The 17,363-nt window shown below is 37.6% G+C and overlaps 1 protein-coding gene across 6 annotated transcripts in view; it reads left to right on the forward strand.

Annotated features, from left to right (window-relative positions):
- The window catches only part of inpp4a (inositol polyphosphate-4-phosphatase type I A), a 78,332-nt gene that overhangs the window by 55,480 nt on the left and 5,489 nt on the right, over positions 1–17,363 (forward strand). For 3 of the 6 annotated variants that reach the window (XM_012957307.3, XM_012957308.3, XM_031896149.1), the window contains 9 exons: positions 134–386; positions 4,085–4,117; positions 6,135–6,307; positions 7,499–7,622; positions 7,779–7,905; positions 8,159–8,299; positions 8,964–9,061; positions 9,582–9,694; positions 10,294–10,448. In XM_012957307.3, the coding sequence (XP_012812761.2) occupies positions 134–386; positions 4,085–4,117; positions 6,135–6,307; positions 7,499–7,622; positions 7,779–7,905; positions 8,159–8,299; positions 8,964–9,061; positions 9,582–9,694; positions 10,294–10,448 (1,217 nt within the window). 6 annotated transcript variants of the gene reach the window in all.

The raw sequence follows: 17,363 nt of genomic DNA on the forward strand, positions 1-17,363 counted from the left end.
AGTCTTCCAGAAATTCATGCTGTTTATGGGTTTATAAATGTATGCAGTATATGAGGTTATTATTGTGCCTAACAAATTTGCTTTAAGAAAAAGAAGTGACTTTTGCAACTGTTGCCTTTATGTCAATTCACAGGATAAAGTATGGTCGAATGTGGAAAAAAGTCTAGAATGTATTATTCAGAGGGTAGATAAGCTTCTACAGAAGGAACGTTTGCACAGCGACAGCTGCGATGATGTCTTTCAGTGTGAAATCAGTTGTTCTAGCAAGAAAGGTAATCTGAGAAATCAAGCATACTGGATAAATCCAACAGCCTCCGATGACGAGGCCCTATCATCTCCATCATCATCTCCATCATCTCCTGCATGCCATCCTCCCCAGTTTACAAGTGCGTATGACTGAGTCATTCTTTTCTGACCCACAATATCAGAATTGTCTACTCCTGTCAGTAATTAGGAACTGCAGTGCTGTCAGTGTTCAGCCAAACCAAATTAGAAACCTTCAGATCACACAGCTTTAAAGCTCTTGCCAACCGAACTACTAGTTTTTCTTCAGAGCTGATGCAATAGTTTTTATTCATTTTTCTCAAATTTTAATTTTAAATGCTCATTAGAATTTGGATTTTTATTTGGCCAAATCTTTTGTGGAGGATTCAGTATTTAGCTGAATACAAAAATTATGGATTGGGTGCATCCTTAATATAAAACACTGCTGTTTCCTTAGAGAGAACCCCAGGGGTCAAATCATTCATGTCCATGGATAGCAGCTTCCCATTATTTGTCAGAAGCTTTTGTTTTTAAATAGTGATACTGACTTACATATTAACATGGAATGTTTGTAAAATATTTTTGTATATTAAATATTCTTTAAAATAGATATGTGGAGTTTAGGAAAGAAGGGTTTGAGTGCTAATAAAATAGAAGCCTTATATTTTGAATGGATTTCGGTACTTGCCAGGACATGTTTTTCTCTTCTAGTATACAAGTACTGCAGAGCTAACATGAGATTTTGGATCAATTGAAGAGACATTTCTGATCCTGTGGATACTTCTCATTGTGTATTTACTGACCTTTTCTGAAGCTGTGTCTACTTGGAAGCTTTCTAATCTCCGCTCTCTTCATTGTGTGCGTGTCTCCTTGGCATTTTGTATGTTTGTCACAAGTTACTTGTCATGTCTAAGCTAAGTTTTATATGTCCAGGCCACGTTTCAGGTAATTTAATGCCAAGCCTAAGCTAGGTATCATGAGGTAACACCTATTAGGCTACCTGAGCAGAGTGTTCCTAGAGACAACTTGTACTTTTAACTAATCCCACTTATCAAGATAAACTGTTGGCAATGGCACATATCTCAATCTCCATCGGGATATAGAAACTATGTCAAAGCAGGGACCTCATGTAAATCTTAAAGTACAGCATGTTGTCACAGTAGCATAGTTTCTAAACAGGCCCTACAGGTTCAGTACATATCCAAAGTACAAGGAAATCCTGGGATACCCATAAGTTTTGGTTTTTTTTTTTTATGTCATAAACAAGTTGAATACTAATCATAGCATACTTCACTTCTCTTCCTTAAAAAATCAATCCCCCCTTCTTTTTGCTTTTACTTTACCACTGTAAAATGCTACCAGGTCAGGTTCTGCTGATACTTGCTGTCCTACGCCTTGCGCATGCTTATTACCTACTCTGATGGGCTCTAGCACTCTAAGGCCCAATTGGTTCCAAATGTATGCGGTCAGGACAGCCAGTTTCAGCAGTACCTGACCTACCAAAACCATTCATTGCTTTTTAAAGGAGGGATAGTATCACTTTTGTTTTTTCCAATGATTATTTTTCTTTATCCTTGTGACAAGGTAATGATTAAAAAGTTCGGGAACAATATTTTTTCTGGTTGCAAATCATTCAAATAAAAGAAAAAAAAAAATTCATAGAAATATAGTTTCTCTATGCTGTAAACTATTTTCCTGAAAACCAACAGTAAGCTTATTGTGAAGACAACTGAACCACACTTTTATGGTATTTTGGTCTACTAATGACCATAAAGAAGGCACCCAAGAGGTCAGCTGACAGCTCAACAAGTTGCTAAAAATCACCGTTAACACCCCCATGCACCGAGACCTGACTTTTAAAGTAATAAAAAAAAGACACTATGCCTTATGCTGGGTTTATCGTGGTACGGAACAATGGGTGTTTTGGGGTTTGCAAGAAAATCATATAAATCTGGATTTCAAATTTCAAAATTTTTTTTTGTTCAGCTGACCTTCCTAAAAAAAAAAAAAATGTTGTTTGTGTAATAAAAGTCTAACAAAGTATCATTAGCTGGTGTGTGTATATTAGATATTTTTTGGTATCCAAACTTTTGATATCACACATTTTACACAGACTATAGCAAACATTAAATATAGTTGGTATATGCTACAATTTTGAATCTGATCCATCCTGCAAAAAAAAAAGACAGGAATTCTGTTAAAGTCTATGGCACATTGTATAGACTATTTATATCAAATATTTTTTTACATTGTTTTAGTAGATATTTGAAGTTCCCTAACTGGTTCTAAAAGCAGCGGCTGCAGAACCCAACCTGTTAGGGCAATGACAAGATGAAAAGATTTGATAAAAATGTACTAAAGCCCAGAAGAAGCCCATTCCCTGCAGTTAAGCCAAATCGTAATGTAATTTACTTGTGGCGATTCAAATGTTAGAGAAGGGGGATGAGATTTTTGGGAGATTTGTCTCCCGTGGTTTACGCCGGTGTCAAATCTCCCCTTGTGCCATTACCCTTAGGAAGTAAGGCTGACCAGATGTTTGACTAGTAAGGATGGTCTTATACCCAAATCGCCTGAAACCCCCCTGATACATACCCTCTGCCACGGGCGACTACTAACCTTCCTCACCAGCTAAAGCGCAAATTGGCAGTGGAAAAACATACGTGGCATGGGTTGCTTTGCAATATAACCCAAAGTTGCCTCTCAAAGAAACTACAGGATGCTTCAGTAGGTGGCTGATTAGCATTAGCCAGTGGGACGGAAACAAGGAAGATTAGTTGCGAGTGACAAAACATTCTGTGTCATTGCCCTAAATCAGTGTGTCTCAAACCAAACTTAAAGGGATTGTTCACCTTCAAGGTCCAAATAATTTTAAACCACCAACAATGCTCTCAGCTTGTTATAAAGTCCATTTTCAATAAATTAAGTCAAAAGGCCACCGTAAAAGCTACTTTTTATACATGTTAAATCATTCCATCTCTTGTCTCTCTGATCAGTTTTCTAAAGGGATGGGAGTGGTCTATTTTCAACCTGACACACAGTGAACTTCCTATATGCTTACATCATCACATCCAGGCTTTGCCCTTATGTTTTTCCAATTGGACCAGTTCATTGGTTGCTTGTGCACTCTAACCAGTTGCATAAATTAAAAGGTCATTGGTTAATTTCTCCCTTGCATAGGCAAACAGACTCGGCATATCACAGATACTGTTATGTTAGATTTGCAGCACTCTGTCAGAAACTGGCAGGAGACACAGCCAATAGGAGTTAAGTCTGCTGCTAGTACTATGCGTAACATCATATAAGGAAGTTAAAAAGCAACTGACCCCCCCCCCCCAGCACAGGGTCAGTGCAGAAGTGAAGGCTCAGCAGAGGGATGAATATCAATTTAGCTGCACATTTTTGTTGACTATGTATATGGAAAAGATTATTCTATTAATGTGAACTGTTAGATTTGTGAATGTTGTACAAAGGTGAACTACCACGTCCATTTGTCTGAATTGTTTAATAATAATATATCCATTAAACAGGTTGTCCCTATTAGAGTAGGTTTTAGCAAAGTTATGCTTTATGCAGCAAGTCACTGGATTTACATGAGCCTTTACACTAATTTTTAATACAGATTCCTATCCCCGGTAATTGCAGCTACTGCCTGTCTCCTTCCCTTTGCCAGCTCTGTACTAATTGCAGCTGCACGTTTTAAGTGCATACCTTAATTTGCTTAAGTATGTTTTTTTGTTTGGTTTTGTTTTTCAGTATATACTTTTGCTTGTTATTTTGCTGCCCCTTAACCATTGCATGTTGCACCTCCATTTCTGTGCAGATTCCAGTTCGGCATCTGAAGATCCCAGCCCAGGTACGTACCTTCTCCATTCACGGCTTTAGTTCAGCAGTACTAGGGGACATATCGGTACAAAAAGTTATGGCTCTGATGATTCATTTCCGTCCAGCCATAGGCTTTTTAGAGAAGTTAAAAGATTGTAAAACAAGAGCAATGAATATTCTTGTGCCATTGGTCTTCTTGCCCTACATTGCAGCTGATAAATCTAGTGACAGATAGTATCAAAATGTAAGAGAGCTCACCACAGAAAAACTCACTTTTTATTCATTCCTATGGGATTTTTAGAAGCGTATTTATCAGTGGATGAAAGTTCACCAGTTTTTCTGTGGTGAGCACTGATTTCACATTTTGATAAATTTGCCCCTTAATAATACCTCAAATGAGTAACCTTAAAGGAGAAGGAAAGGGTAATAAAGAGTTAATCTCAAGCTGCAGGCATACCCTCAGTTCTCTCAATAGTGCCCTTAAGTCTCCCCATATTTCACCTGTTCAGATGATCAGAAGCCAAACAGAAAGAAAAAACGCTGAGCTGGTTAAAGAAAGTTCCCATAATGCCTCGCTTGTGCACTGAGACCGAGACCAAGTGTACATGCTCAGTTTGTAAGACTATGGGGCACATTTACAAAAGCACGACACTCCAAGCGTATTTTCGCCGATTTTTTCGTTCGCCACACGACTTTTTCAGACATTTGCACGAAAAAATCGGAAAGGTTTTACCGCTGTTTACAATTGTTCGGTACGAAAATTATGTGACTTTCGGTTTGCCAATACGATATTATCGTGACTGATACGAGTTTTTCGTAAGCATTTTCGTGATATTTGCGATCTTGATAAATTTTTGTTTCCAATCTGATTTTTTCCCATTCGTGATTCGGATTCGTGGATTAGTTAATGTGCCCCTATGAGTCAGCTTTCTGCTGATTGGCTCAGATCCACATTCCTAAGGGGGGGAGTGAGTTCTTAGCATTCTTGAGGGAAGGGGGAGCAGGAGAGGGCAGAGAGCTGCGTGTCTCTAGCACATGAATTACAGACACAACAAATCTTTTGACAGAGAAGTCAGTGCAGCGTTTCTGTGAGTGCTTATGGCTGTATTTACATAGACCTTTCTGATAAAGCTTACTTAGTTTTTACCTTTCTTTCTCCTTTAAGTAAATAATTTCTTAATGTCTCCAGGGCAGACATGTTTGCACAAAGAAACAGTGTTGAATATGAGGGCCACAGAAAGACTAAACTCTCCCAAAAGCATCAGGTTTTACCTTTTTCTTCTTCCTTCTTTTGTTAAATGGATATTTAGGGTGCACTTAATTCTGAAACACATGAATTACAGTGGTATATTTTGTAACCTAACTGCAAGCAGCTAATTAGCTTTCTTTTTCATACAATATAGCTCTCTTGTCTTGGCCAGGAATCTTACTACCGTTGTATATTATCAATCGTTAGAAACCCACACCTTCCCACTGTCTGTCCCAGTGATTTCAATATTACTGGCTTCAACTGTTTTTCCTCAAAATAATTAAAGGCATTTAGAATGACCTGAATGAATGAATGAAACTATCAAAAGCATTCATTTTGAATGACCTACAGTAAGAATCACCCAGATTTTTCAGCATCCTTACAAGAACTCTTTTACTCAAAATAATATCTACTTTATTATATTTTATTGTACAAGGTAAATTAGTACAGTTAAATAACAAACATTTCCCTGTGTAGTGTACCCATCAAGTATCCATATGGTGCTCACAAATTAAGCAGTCCTCCTACAATTTTTGTAGCTTTTGTTGTAAAAAGTTAACTACTATAGCAGTTGTTTTATTTGTTGGCTCAGCAACAATGGTTTTTTTGCACGTAAGTGCCCTTTTTCTTTATCTTGCAGAAAATCAAATTGCTGCTTTCCCATGAATGAAATATAATTGCAGCATCCAAAATATACACCCTGTTGTGGTGAATGACTCATTTCAAAAATAGCAATTGTTGAGTTAGAAAGTCATATTTTCTAGTTTTGTGATGTGGAAAAAATATTCTTCTCCACCAGGTGAATGGAGTGAAGCCCTTTACCCCTTGCTGAGCACACTTACGGACTGCGTAGCCATGATGAGTGACAAGGCAAAGAAAGCTATGGTGTTCCTGCTGATGCAGGACAGTGCTCCCACTATCGCCATGTATCTCAGCCTCCAGTACCGCAGAGATGTGGTCTTCTGCCAGACCGTATGTACCAGCCATTTTCTTTTTGGGTCTGATGCACATTGGTGTGTTAAGTGAAGTCTGATACAAGTAATTGCAGTCAGATGCATCTTCTTCTGGCTTTGCTTTCCTATCAGCACTACGTAGCCAAACTGACTGTGACTTTTACTAGTGGCTGTAGTGCAGGGATCCCCAACCTTTTATATGAGTGAGCCAAATTCAAATGGAAAAAGTTTTGGAGAGCAACACAAGCATGAAAATAGTTTCTGGAGTTACAAATAAAGGATCTGATTGGCAATTTGGCAGCCCCTATATGGACTGGCAGCCTACAGGAGGCTCTGTTTGGCATTATACTTGGCTTTTATGCAACCAAAACCTGCCTCCTAAACAGAAATTCAAAAATAAGCACCTGCTTCGAGGCCACTGGAAGCAACATCCAAAGGTTTGGGGAGCAACATGTTGCTCACGACCCACTGGTTGGGGATCACTGCTGTAGTGTGACCCAACTTTGTTTATCCACACAGTTACACCTGGAATTACACTTATATTTATCTCTGTGAAGTGTGTTGTTATTGCTGCCTTCCCCACATTCTCTCTTGCCTCTTGGTGATATACTGGGGACAGTCTTACTAATGGTTAAGACATTAGGGATAAAAATCTTAATTTTACATGCGTAACCAGTAGGTTGGTAGCTATAATGGTAAGCAATTTATTTAGATGCAAATGTTGCATTTTAATATGTACACCTGCAGTTTACAGTGTGCTTAAATGGGGGAAAAAGCCACAAACAACAGTCATGGACTGAAGTAGTATTGCATGCAGTGCCATGCAGATGACCTCTGTGGAACGTACTATAAACACTTAGTTTAAGGAATTTTCAGGCTGACTGCTAAGAAGGGGGGTCGTGTATGACAGTTATTTGTTTGTAGAGTGGCAGCACACACAGGGAAGCTATATTTTGAAAGTATATTCCAGTTGTACAATTCTAATTCTTTGTGACTTAAAAAAAAACATGAGCAACTTTTTTCATTTCCCTTATCCATTATAGCCTAGATCATTTAGATCAGCTTTGTACCTCTCCAAGTAATTGGGGGTCATTGCTGCTTCTCTCTATAGTTGTTAGTTCTCCAACAAATTTAGAGAATATAGTTGTGTAATCTGTAGATTTGTAATTTGTAGAGGGTTTTGTTTGCTCAGTTTGCTCTTTCTTTCCAGTTAACAGCGCTTATATGTGGCTTTATTATCAAACTAAGAAACTGTCTTCATGATAATGGATTTCTGCGGCAGCTCTACACAATAGGTCTTTTGGCTCAGTTTGAGAGTCTCCTAAGCACATATGGTAAGTTCATAATTTTGCTTCTGTAAATGCCTGGGATGGGATATTACCAGGCTGAACTGAACAAAGAGTATGGGTTGTCACAAAATGTGAGGGTTGTTAAAGAATCCTAACATGTTTTAAAGATGAAATGCTACAAATCTTTATTTTACTGGTTAGGAGAAGAATTGCCAATGCTGGAAGACATGAGTATAGGAATCATGGACTTGAGGAATGTAACATTTAAAGTAACTCAAGCTATTTCCAATGCCTCATCAGATATGCTGCCTGTTATAACTGGAAACCGGTAAGTACATATTGAAACTATGCTTTTTTGTGCATCTTTAAAAATTAAGTTACAAAATCAGTAAGTGAATAAATGTATAATGTATGTATGCTTATAATACGCAGATATTTTCTTCTTTATGATTATTAAATGCAGTATCACTAAGTGCAGACTATTAGTAAGATTGTCTAGACATGTTTATAATGTAGTTATTGGAAAATGTTAGAATTTTAGTTATTGGAAAGTTACAATTTTGTGTTTCTTTCATCTGAAGTGATGGATTTAATGTGCGAATCCCATTGCCAAGTGCTTTATTTGATGCTCTTCCACGTGAGATTCAGAGTGGCATGCTGCTAAGGGTTCAACCAGTCCTCTTCAACGTGGGAATCAATGAACAACAAACGTTAGCAGAAAAGTATGCATTGAATGTTACTCCTGTGGGTTAGCAAATTCATACGTGTTGAAAGAAACAACCCCCATATACAAGTTGGTACATTTTGAGTTGTGCTGCCTTACTTGAAGTTCCACTAAAATCTACTAGAATGAATGTTGTGCAGTTCTATGTTGTGTAGAACTGTCCAGTCTCCAGGTGCTTTTTCAGTTTTATATATTGTTTTATTAAAGGTACCATTTTAGTCAGATTTCTAGATTTACATGTTAGAAATCGTTGACATGCGGCATGGTTTGTTTTTTTTTGTTTTTTTTAAATTATTAGCACAATGCCCTCAAAATTCATGCATATTTTAGTTATTGGCAGCTATGTTTGTGGTAATACACTTTTATATGTATTGCTTAGACACAATGCACTATTATTGTTTTCCATTATAAGCACTTATTATAAGCAAATACACATTCTCATTCTTTACATTTATTTTATGTTAAAGGTTTTTTAATAGACAATTTGTTTCACTTATTGAAAAATATGTAAAAATTGAACAGTCTTGGAATGACCAGGGTACATTTCACTACATGTTGTTCTTGTATAACTGTGTATGTGATGAATAAAAATAATCTTGAATTTTATAGTACCAATTTCCTTTAATCGCTCTTTGACAAATCAGCTTTTGTGGTTTGTACAGGTTTGGAGATACATCCCTTCAGGAGTTAATAAATATGGAGAGTCTGGTGCGGTTAAATTCTTATTATGAGCAGTTCAAAGAGGTTTTACCAGAAGATTGTAAGTATTTTAAAAATATATTTTTGGGAAATAAAATAATATATGAAATTTTATTTTTCTGTGATTGTTTTGTTTTTAGGGAGTTTTTAGCCAAACAGGTGACAGATCAGGGCTATGAAAGGCATATATTATGTTTAACATAGGTGGTAAGAAAGGGAGGGAGGGGTTGGCTTCTAAACTAAATTTATCACCATATGTATATTTTTATTTATAAAGTGCTGTTAATATAAGTATGTCTACATATTCCAACAGTACATTAATGGAACAGACAGGAAACACTACAATACTAACATAACTACTGTTTATATGATATTACAGTTAAAAATCAAGTGCTAATTGTTTAGACACAACAAACAACACAAAACAGTATGATCCGAGTGCTGCTTGACTGTTCTTTGTAAAACAAAAAAAAATTCCTCCATTTGACTTTCAGGTTTAAATGAGTTTTTTTTGTACATATTTCTGTGTTACTGAAGGATGGGTGTGTGTGAATTTCAGACTTAAATTTTCTGTTCTGTAGTTCTTCCTAGGTCACGTAGTCAAACCTGCCTCCCTGAACTGCTTAGATTCCTTGGTCAAAATGTTCATGCACGAAAAAACAAAAATGTGGACATCCTGTGGCAAGCTGCAGAGGTATTTTGCTATTTATTTACATTACGGAAAGGGAATGTACACTGCCCTAATTCATCATTTATTTCATTATAGCCCTAAAGATGGCTATTCATGAATCCATATGCTTGAAAAGATTGGTCCATATCAGTTTTACTTTCTGACCTGTGAGTTTAAAGGCGACCATACATAGGATGAACAGGTACCCTCTCCACCTAATTGGTGGATGGCTATCTGTTGGGCTTAGTGGTGCATCACACATGTACCAATAATTGCATGAAATTTAATTTTGTACAATATTGTGTTAAATGTATCGGCAGTTTGGACCACAGTCATTATCCCACTGGTTTTGTTTGGTTTTCATTTTATTATGTGCCTTGCTGCACCTTACCTCAAATATATTGCAGTGAAACAAAACAGCCTTTACAATGATTATGAAGCATGTTTTTCAGTGTGCCTTTTAATTAAGTGCTTACTTCAATTCCCCCCAACACCTTCTTAATGGAGAGTTAAAGTGGAAGTTGCCAAAATCATAATGACCTAACATGTATGGCAACATCCTAATTAGGAATCAAGAGACATTCTTCAGTTAGGGCACCTGCATTAATATATTGCCTTTCTAGATATGTCGAAGGCTGAATGGTGTGCGCTTCACAAGCTGTAAGAGTGCCAAGGACCGTACAGCTATGTCGGTGACACTGGAGCAGTGCCTTATCCTGCAGCATGAACATGGAATGGCGCCCCAGGTTTTCACACAAGCGCTAGAGTGCATGCGAAGGTAAGCACTGTACTGCTTGCTGCTTATTCCTCTACCCTTATGTTCAGGAACTATGTGAACTACAGATGTGTTTTCATACACTTTTAGGATCGAGAAAGAAGATTTTACTGTTACCAGAACAGTTTTAAAACTGACATTTAGGCTTTTTTTAAGGTGCCTCTAAAAAACTTCTTCTGGCACCTGGCTGATTGGTTATGTATTATAGTAACATGGCCTGTGTAGGTTTCCGATACACAGTCAGTGACTGCTCACAGGTAGAATTAGCACTGTAATCTTTTTTTTCAACTGTGAACACATCTGCAGGTTAAACTGGTTCTAGAGCGTTACACTACAGAAATCCCTAAGCTCTTTTCCCCTCAAATCAGGCAACCCCTGCTGAATGTTTGCCACAAAATTCCATTAGCCTGCTCCATCACACTGTTATTTTGGCATCCTCACATCTATGTTATGTGTCAATCAGCAGCAAAGTGTTACTGTGGAATTAAAAAGCCTATAGGGAAACTTGCTACCAAATTCACCCCCAGTGTGCTGTCAGGCGCTGCCCACCTCATTCAGATTTGCGGTGGGAAGGATGAGAGACCTGTCTAAAGTTATACCATGTGTGTATTCCTTCCACCCATATTTTTCATCTTTAATCTTCCATTATTTTCTAATTGGGGGGTATGTAGTACCTTTTGCCCTGTCACTTATGACAAAAAAAAAATAGACTATCAAAGTTGCAGAATTTCCGTGCTCTGCAACTTTGATCTCTCTATTCTTTTAACTTTTCTGTCTTAGTTTGACCCTTTCCTTATTTTACCAATCAGGGTAGCCATGAACTGACTGGACTGGGAATGTGCTGAAACTGAGGTGTGGTGTTTCAGGGGACTATCAAGTAGGATTATGTATACATTAGTATTCGAATCGGCATAACAGATATTCACAGCAAATGTCGTCAGAATTGTATTTGTGTTACTGCATAGGTAGATTATCAAGATTCTGCATTTGTGTTAGGAACTCCACTTGGATTATATGTGGCTGCAATCATCTTTTTGCAGGTGTGGATGCCCCACCTCAGACACCAGTATGGTGCCCGCTTTCTTGGCAACTTCTGTGTTGTTTATGGAGTGCGAGTATATATATATATATATTATATACATATATATGTGTGTGTGTTTTTATATTGAAACCTATGTGTGCGTGTAAATATGTGTAAGAGGTATAGGTGTGAATATTCCATTAGATGCAAGTATATCTTCTGTAGTACACAAAAGAAAATATGTGACAGTGCTTGCTGTAACGTTGACTAACTGCTAGGAGCACACATATATCATCCCTCTAAAGCTGCTGCCCTAGGCATGGGCCTTTTATTTTCCATGCATTGCTGGCGCAGTAAAAGGAATTTAGGGCAGTTTGACCACTGCTGTTCTCCACTAGATCACCTCAGTGGTCAAAGAACCCTGTATGGTAAAAGCCTCACAGTTAAGGCAGAAAGCAGACATTTTATCAAGCTAAGGTTCACTTGCAGATGCTAGAATGTATTCTTGCTACCCATATTTAGGGTTCCTGACTTAGATTTGACAGAGCTAAAGGTTTTATTTTTTGTTTCAAAAGCAAAACCTGTGCATTTTAGTTCCAGTGTTTCCTTTGGCAGAATATACCAATATATTTAGCATTAAAGCCTGAAGGTAGCCATAACCTTGCGTATAAATTTGTTAGTGATGACTTACCCATATACCAGACACTAGGCATAGTTATGCCAAGATTTTTTGGTGAGGTTAGACTGTAGAGATTTTCTAAAAAACAAAAAAAACAAAAAAAATTCAGTTGATTATTACATAAAAAGGATTCCTGCTATATAAAATGGGGTGGTGGCCTTTTTTTTTTTCCTTTTAACCAAAACAATTATTTTAAATACGCCCAATCCTCATGCCACAGAAGCCAAAACCTTATGTTAAAGAGTGCCAAGGAAGAAGGCACATTATCTAGAGGAATAGTAAACTACTAAGGTTTCTTATTTTATTACTTAAAATAATTTGAGGCATACCTATTTGTGCTTTTCCCAGAGTACATAATATATTTAACTTCTTAGTCCCAACAATGAAGTCTTCAATAAACCTTTATTTCCCATGGGTAATACTACAAGAATGTTTCCTTATGTACAGACACAATCATATAACTACTTTCAGTTAAAGGGGCCACCATACTCTTCTTAATAAATTGTGTTTAGTGGCAGGGAATATCTGATTTTTTATTTCTATACAGGCTATAATTAAACAAGAAGGTTATTGCTATTCCTATGTAAAGCTTAGGAAGGCTATTCTCCATGCTGACATGTAATAAGTTCTGTAATTGTGTAGGTAGCCACCTGATTGAACATTCTTAGCGTTAAATTGAGCAGCTGCAGCAGGCAACACATTTCCCTTGCAAATTGGAAGCTGCTGCAGAAAGGAAAGATTGTTTTGCTTACAGTGTTTCTCCTTGAGAAGACATGTGCTGTGAACATGAATCAAACTTGCAATCAAAGGAAAATAATACTCAATTAAACAATATCAATTAGATCTATACAAAGGGGACAATGAAAATAAAGATGTAGTGGGCCTTTAACAGTAAAATATTTCTAGTTATTTCTAGTTCTTATAGCAAAATGATTGTTAACTGATGATGAAAGGGTCAAATGCTCCAACTAAGGGACATGTTGCATTCGCTTGTCTGATGGCCATTGCTTTGCAGCATGCTGATGCATGGCCGCATGGTCTCAGAGCTGTCCAACCCAATATCCAACATGGAACCCCATTCAGTTCTGTTTTTCTTTCCTACATTCTCTACTAGACTATAGTGCTTTCTTCTTATGCTTCTCTTTTTGTTCTCTCTCTCTCTCTCCTCTTTTTTTTTTTTTTTTAAATTATTTCTTTAACCTGCAATCAATTTAATTTGGTTTCTGTGCATCTCTTTTGTTCTGTGGCCTTTGCGTCTGGTTTCTGTTTATACGTTGGTTTGTTTTCTCTGTTTTCCTGCTTTTTATTTTTTATTTTTTTACATTATGAATTTTATTTTTCCACAATATTTTTGTTTTTCTTATTTATTTCTTTGCTGGACCCCTTTACAGCATTGGAACAAGAGAAATAGTCACGCAGAAGAACTTATGTGGCTTGGTTCCGATCCGAGATTTCAGGCTAGACCCAAGCCTTCTCTACTCTATCCCTTTGTTAGCGATGAGCCCAAACTTACTGATAGTCTGGCTGTGCCTCAGCATAGCCTACTTGGTGGCCAGATTTCGCTGCAAATGAAGAGATGGCAGAAAAACAAACATTTGGAAATATTCACCCCCTTTAGGAGAGGGGAAGGAATGTATCGCAGACATGGTCAAGCAATGTCACTGTACATGCCTTACAAGTTGACATTTCAGTTGGTTTTATAAAACTTTCTCAGAATGTAGAAAGGTCTCAGTGGAAGAAAAGAGCAAATAATGTTTGTGCATATGTTTACTCATAATACCTTCTTACCTCACAATGTCCTTGATGCTGCTTCCAATCATGCAGTTAGCACTGCGTAGCTCACAGATTGCTACTAGTCTCCCCGATGAATTCATGCTCACTCCATCCAGCATGCTGTAGTCTTAATGTAGCTGTAGGCAAAAATCTTAGCATGAATCTGATTTCTTTATATAATCTAATGGTGTGATACTGCTTTCTTTATTCTTAAGCCATAATTGTTGGACGAGCGTGTCTTTTGATTATGGCATGTGAATATATACATGTGAATATATATAAAATATATGCACACATATCATCCACAAGGCAAATCTGTGCAAAGGTTAAGAATTTATAAAAGTTGGGTGCTGGTGTCTCAAAAAAACATTTATAATTGAAAGATTCAGTATCTTATTAAGCTTTTCAATGAACATGACACAATAACATGCTCAATCACCATGTCACAAAGCCAGTGAGGCTAGTGCACATACTCCAATGAAGCCCCCTGTGAAATGCATTTAGTTCCAAAACACACGGGCGTGCTCACTGACAGCATTTGCAAACTTTGTGGGTAGCCAGCTAAAATCTTTCACTATTAAAGGCGCACTATCCCCCTTTTGTTCAGCGTGAGTTAAGTGAATAGGAGTTGTGCGAAAAATATATAGTTTTAGATATTTTTTGAGCTGCCCAATAGAGCTTAGATTGTAAGCTCTATGTGGTAGGGACTTGACACTATGGGGCACATTTACCAAATCACGAACGCTCTGAGCATATTTTTGCTGATTTGTTCTGGGGCGTCCGTACGATATTTTCGTACGGCGCACAAACGCTTGGATGAAAATATCGGAAAGGCTTTACCGCTGTTTACAATTGTACGGTACGAAAATTTCGTGACTTTCGGATCGCTAATACGATATTATCGTGACTAATACGATTTTTTCGTAAGTATTTTCGTGATATTTGCGATCTTCAGAAATTTTCGTTTCCAATCTGAATTTTTCCCATTCGGGATTCAAACTCATGATTTTATAAATCTGCCCCTAAGTCTCTGTATATTTATGCTTATTTTTTACTATTCTTATTAGTTATTTACTTAAGTTTGTCCTCCCTGTGTGTACTTTTCTACTCTTTAAAATTGTACAGCAGTGAGTATTCATGTAGCACTTTATAAGTAAGGTTATTCACACATACAGAGAAATTAAAGCTCTTTCATGTTTGGATTTTGTGAGGTCAATAATAAGATTCCCAGTGCATAGATAAGGGAGGGGGATGAATACTAGTAATCTAATTATCTGCCTTACATGGTCCAAACATTGAGAAGCTTCTGTTTCTCTGTATGCCCGGATTAGTTTAAGGGCTCTGGCACACGGGAGATTAGTTGCCCGCGACAAATCTCCCTGTTCGCGGGCGATTAATCTCCCCGAAATGCCATCCCACCAGCGAAAATGTAAATCGCCGGTGGGATGGCATACGCGGCTCGCGCAAGTTGCCTCGAGAGGAAACTTGCGCAATTTCACTGAAATCGTGCCACCGCGTATGCCATCCCACCGGCAATTTACATTTTCGCCGGTGGAATGGCATTTTGGGGAGATTAGTCGCCTGCGAACAGGGAGATTTGTCGCGGGCGACTAATCTCCCTGTGTGCCAGACCCCTAAGAAAGAACAAAAAACATAGATTTTTCATGATTAATACAATGGGTAAAAAGTGTGTTCAACACAAGCCCTTATCATTGCAGTTACGTTGAACATGGGGGTATACTGCCTCTTAAGGGTGAAGACACACAGAGCTACTAGTAGCAGCTACTTGCCGTGGCTACTAAAATAGACAATGCTGATCTTTTACTGATAATTGTCTCTACGTGTGTTCTCAATATTGTCTATGGCAGGGTATTTTCCTGGTGTTTAGTAGCCATAACAAGTAGCTGCTACTAAATAGCTCCATCTGTGTTCGCCCTAAATTGTGGCACATTTTGAGGGTGACATGCAGTAGCCTGCTGGTGGTATTGTTATTTAAACTTAAATTGTCTAAGTGGGCTGTATAGGAGTTATACAGCATGACATATATAAAGACATTTACATTATAAAGTAGAATATGTCTAAAATATTAAAGATTCCCTGACCTAAATAATATAGGAACATGTTGACTTCCCAAACCCTTAGAAATGATAGCAGGAGGTACATGATATAGTAAATTAAGCACCCACATTGTAAACTATAAGGATTTCATAAGTCACCGAGGAGTCCCAGGACCCTATAAAGGCTTAAGGCCAAAGGCCAAGTGCTGCTATAGGGTCATGGAACTCTCAGGTGACGTCTGATATCCTCATAATTAACAACAGTGGGTATATTACTACTTATAATACACAAGTGAGTCAGTGAGTCATGTAATGGAAATTACATCACTAAAAATCTATCAATGACATCACTTAGCACCATGTATAAGGATATAATTTACAGGATATCCATGGCTCTTGTTTATTTTATATATAATGTACCCACTTTTCTCCAGTGCAGTCCAAACAGAATGCTGTTGCTAAATATACTAAGCTTGAATATTGTTCACAGATGCATGCTGTTTTCTTATCAATATTTATATGTATATTTTTGAAAGAACAAGAAAGCTTTTTGAAAAAAAAAATGCTATAGAATGTTCCCTACTTTGTATCTGCTGCCCATTAGTGCTTCCAAGGTGTACCTCATTTCTTCCAGCTAGGACAGAAATGTTGCATGCTACAAATCCCAGGTTCTTTTGCTAGGTTAGGATGCTGCTGGAACCTGTTGTTCACAACTGCTAGAGGGCCAAATGTTCTGATCTAGGTTCATTTTTTTGACAGTTTTCATGTGCATTGTGCTGGCATTGTTTTTAGGAACATTATACAAACCTTGCAAAGAATCAGTTGTATTCTTGTTGGGAAATGAAGCTGGCATAATATAATAATGGGGTGATCCTATGATATTAAGTGCCTTTTGCACATAACTGCCTAAAATCCAAATCATGTCTAGTTAGCTGCAAGCTTTTGTGCCAAACAATCATATTGTAATCTGCCCATATGATTCCGGTGTACTTTTTATAGTTTGTCAGGCTTGTATTATAAAAAAAAACAGATTGTACATTAAATATAAAAGCAAACTATACAACAAACCATCTGTGACCTCTTGAATTCTATTGAGTAATTACCTGATTTGATTTTTGTTCTGTAACAGAGGAGCAGACCTAGTAGGACAGCTGGGGTGGTTTTGAACAAGAAAGCCCAATCTGTAGCGAGGTTGAACAGCAACACTGGTGTGCTCTATCTGAAGGCTGCAGGATATACTGGCAACAGAAAGGGCATCCCTGACTAAGATTATGCAGAGCTATGTTTATTTTCTCTTCTAAAAATCTAAAATGTATTCAGAAGACAAGGCAATCCTTATTCACTGGGGAGGGGGATGCCAATATGTTAAAGGGGTTGTTCACCTTAAA

Source organism: Xenopus tropicalis, chromosome 2 (genome assembly GCF_000004195.4).
Source record: "Xenopus tropicalis strain Nigerian chromosome 2, UCB_Xtro_10.0, whole genome shotgun sequence".
NCBI lineage: Eukaryota > Metazoa > Chordata > Amphibia > Anura > Pipidae > Xenopus > Xenopus tropicalis.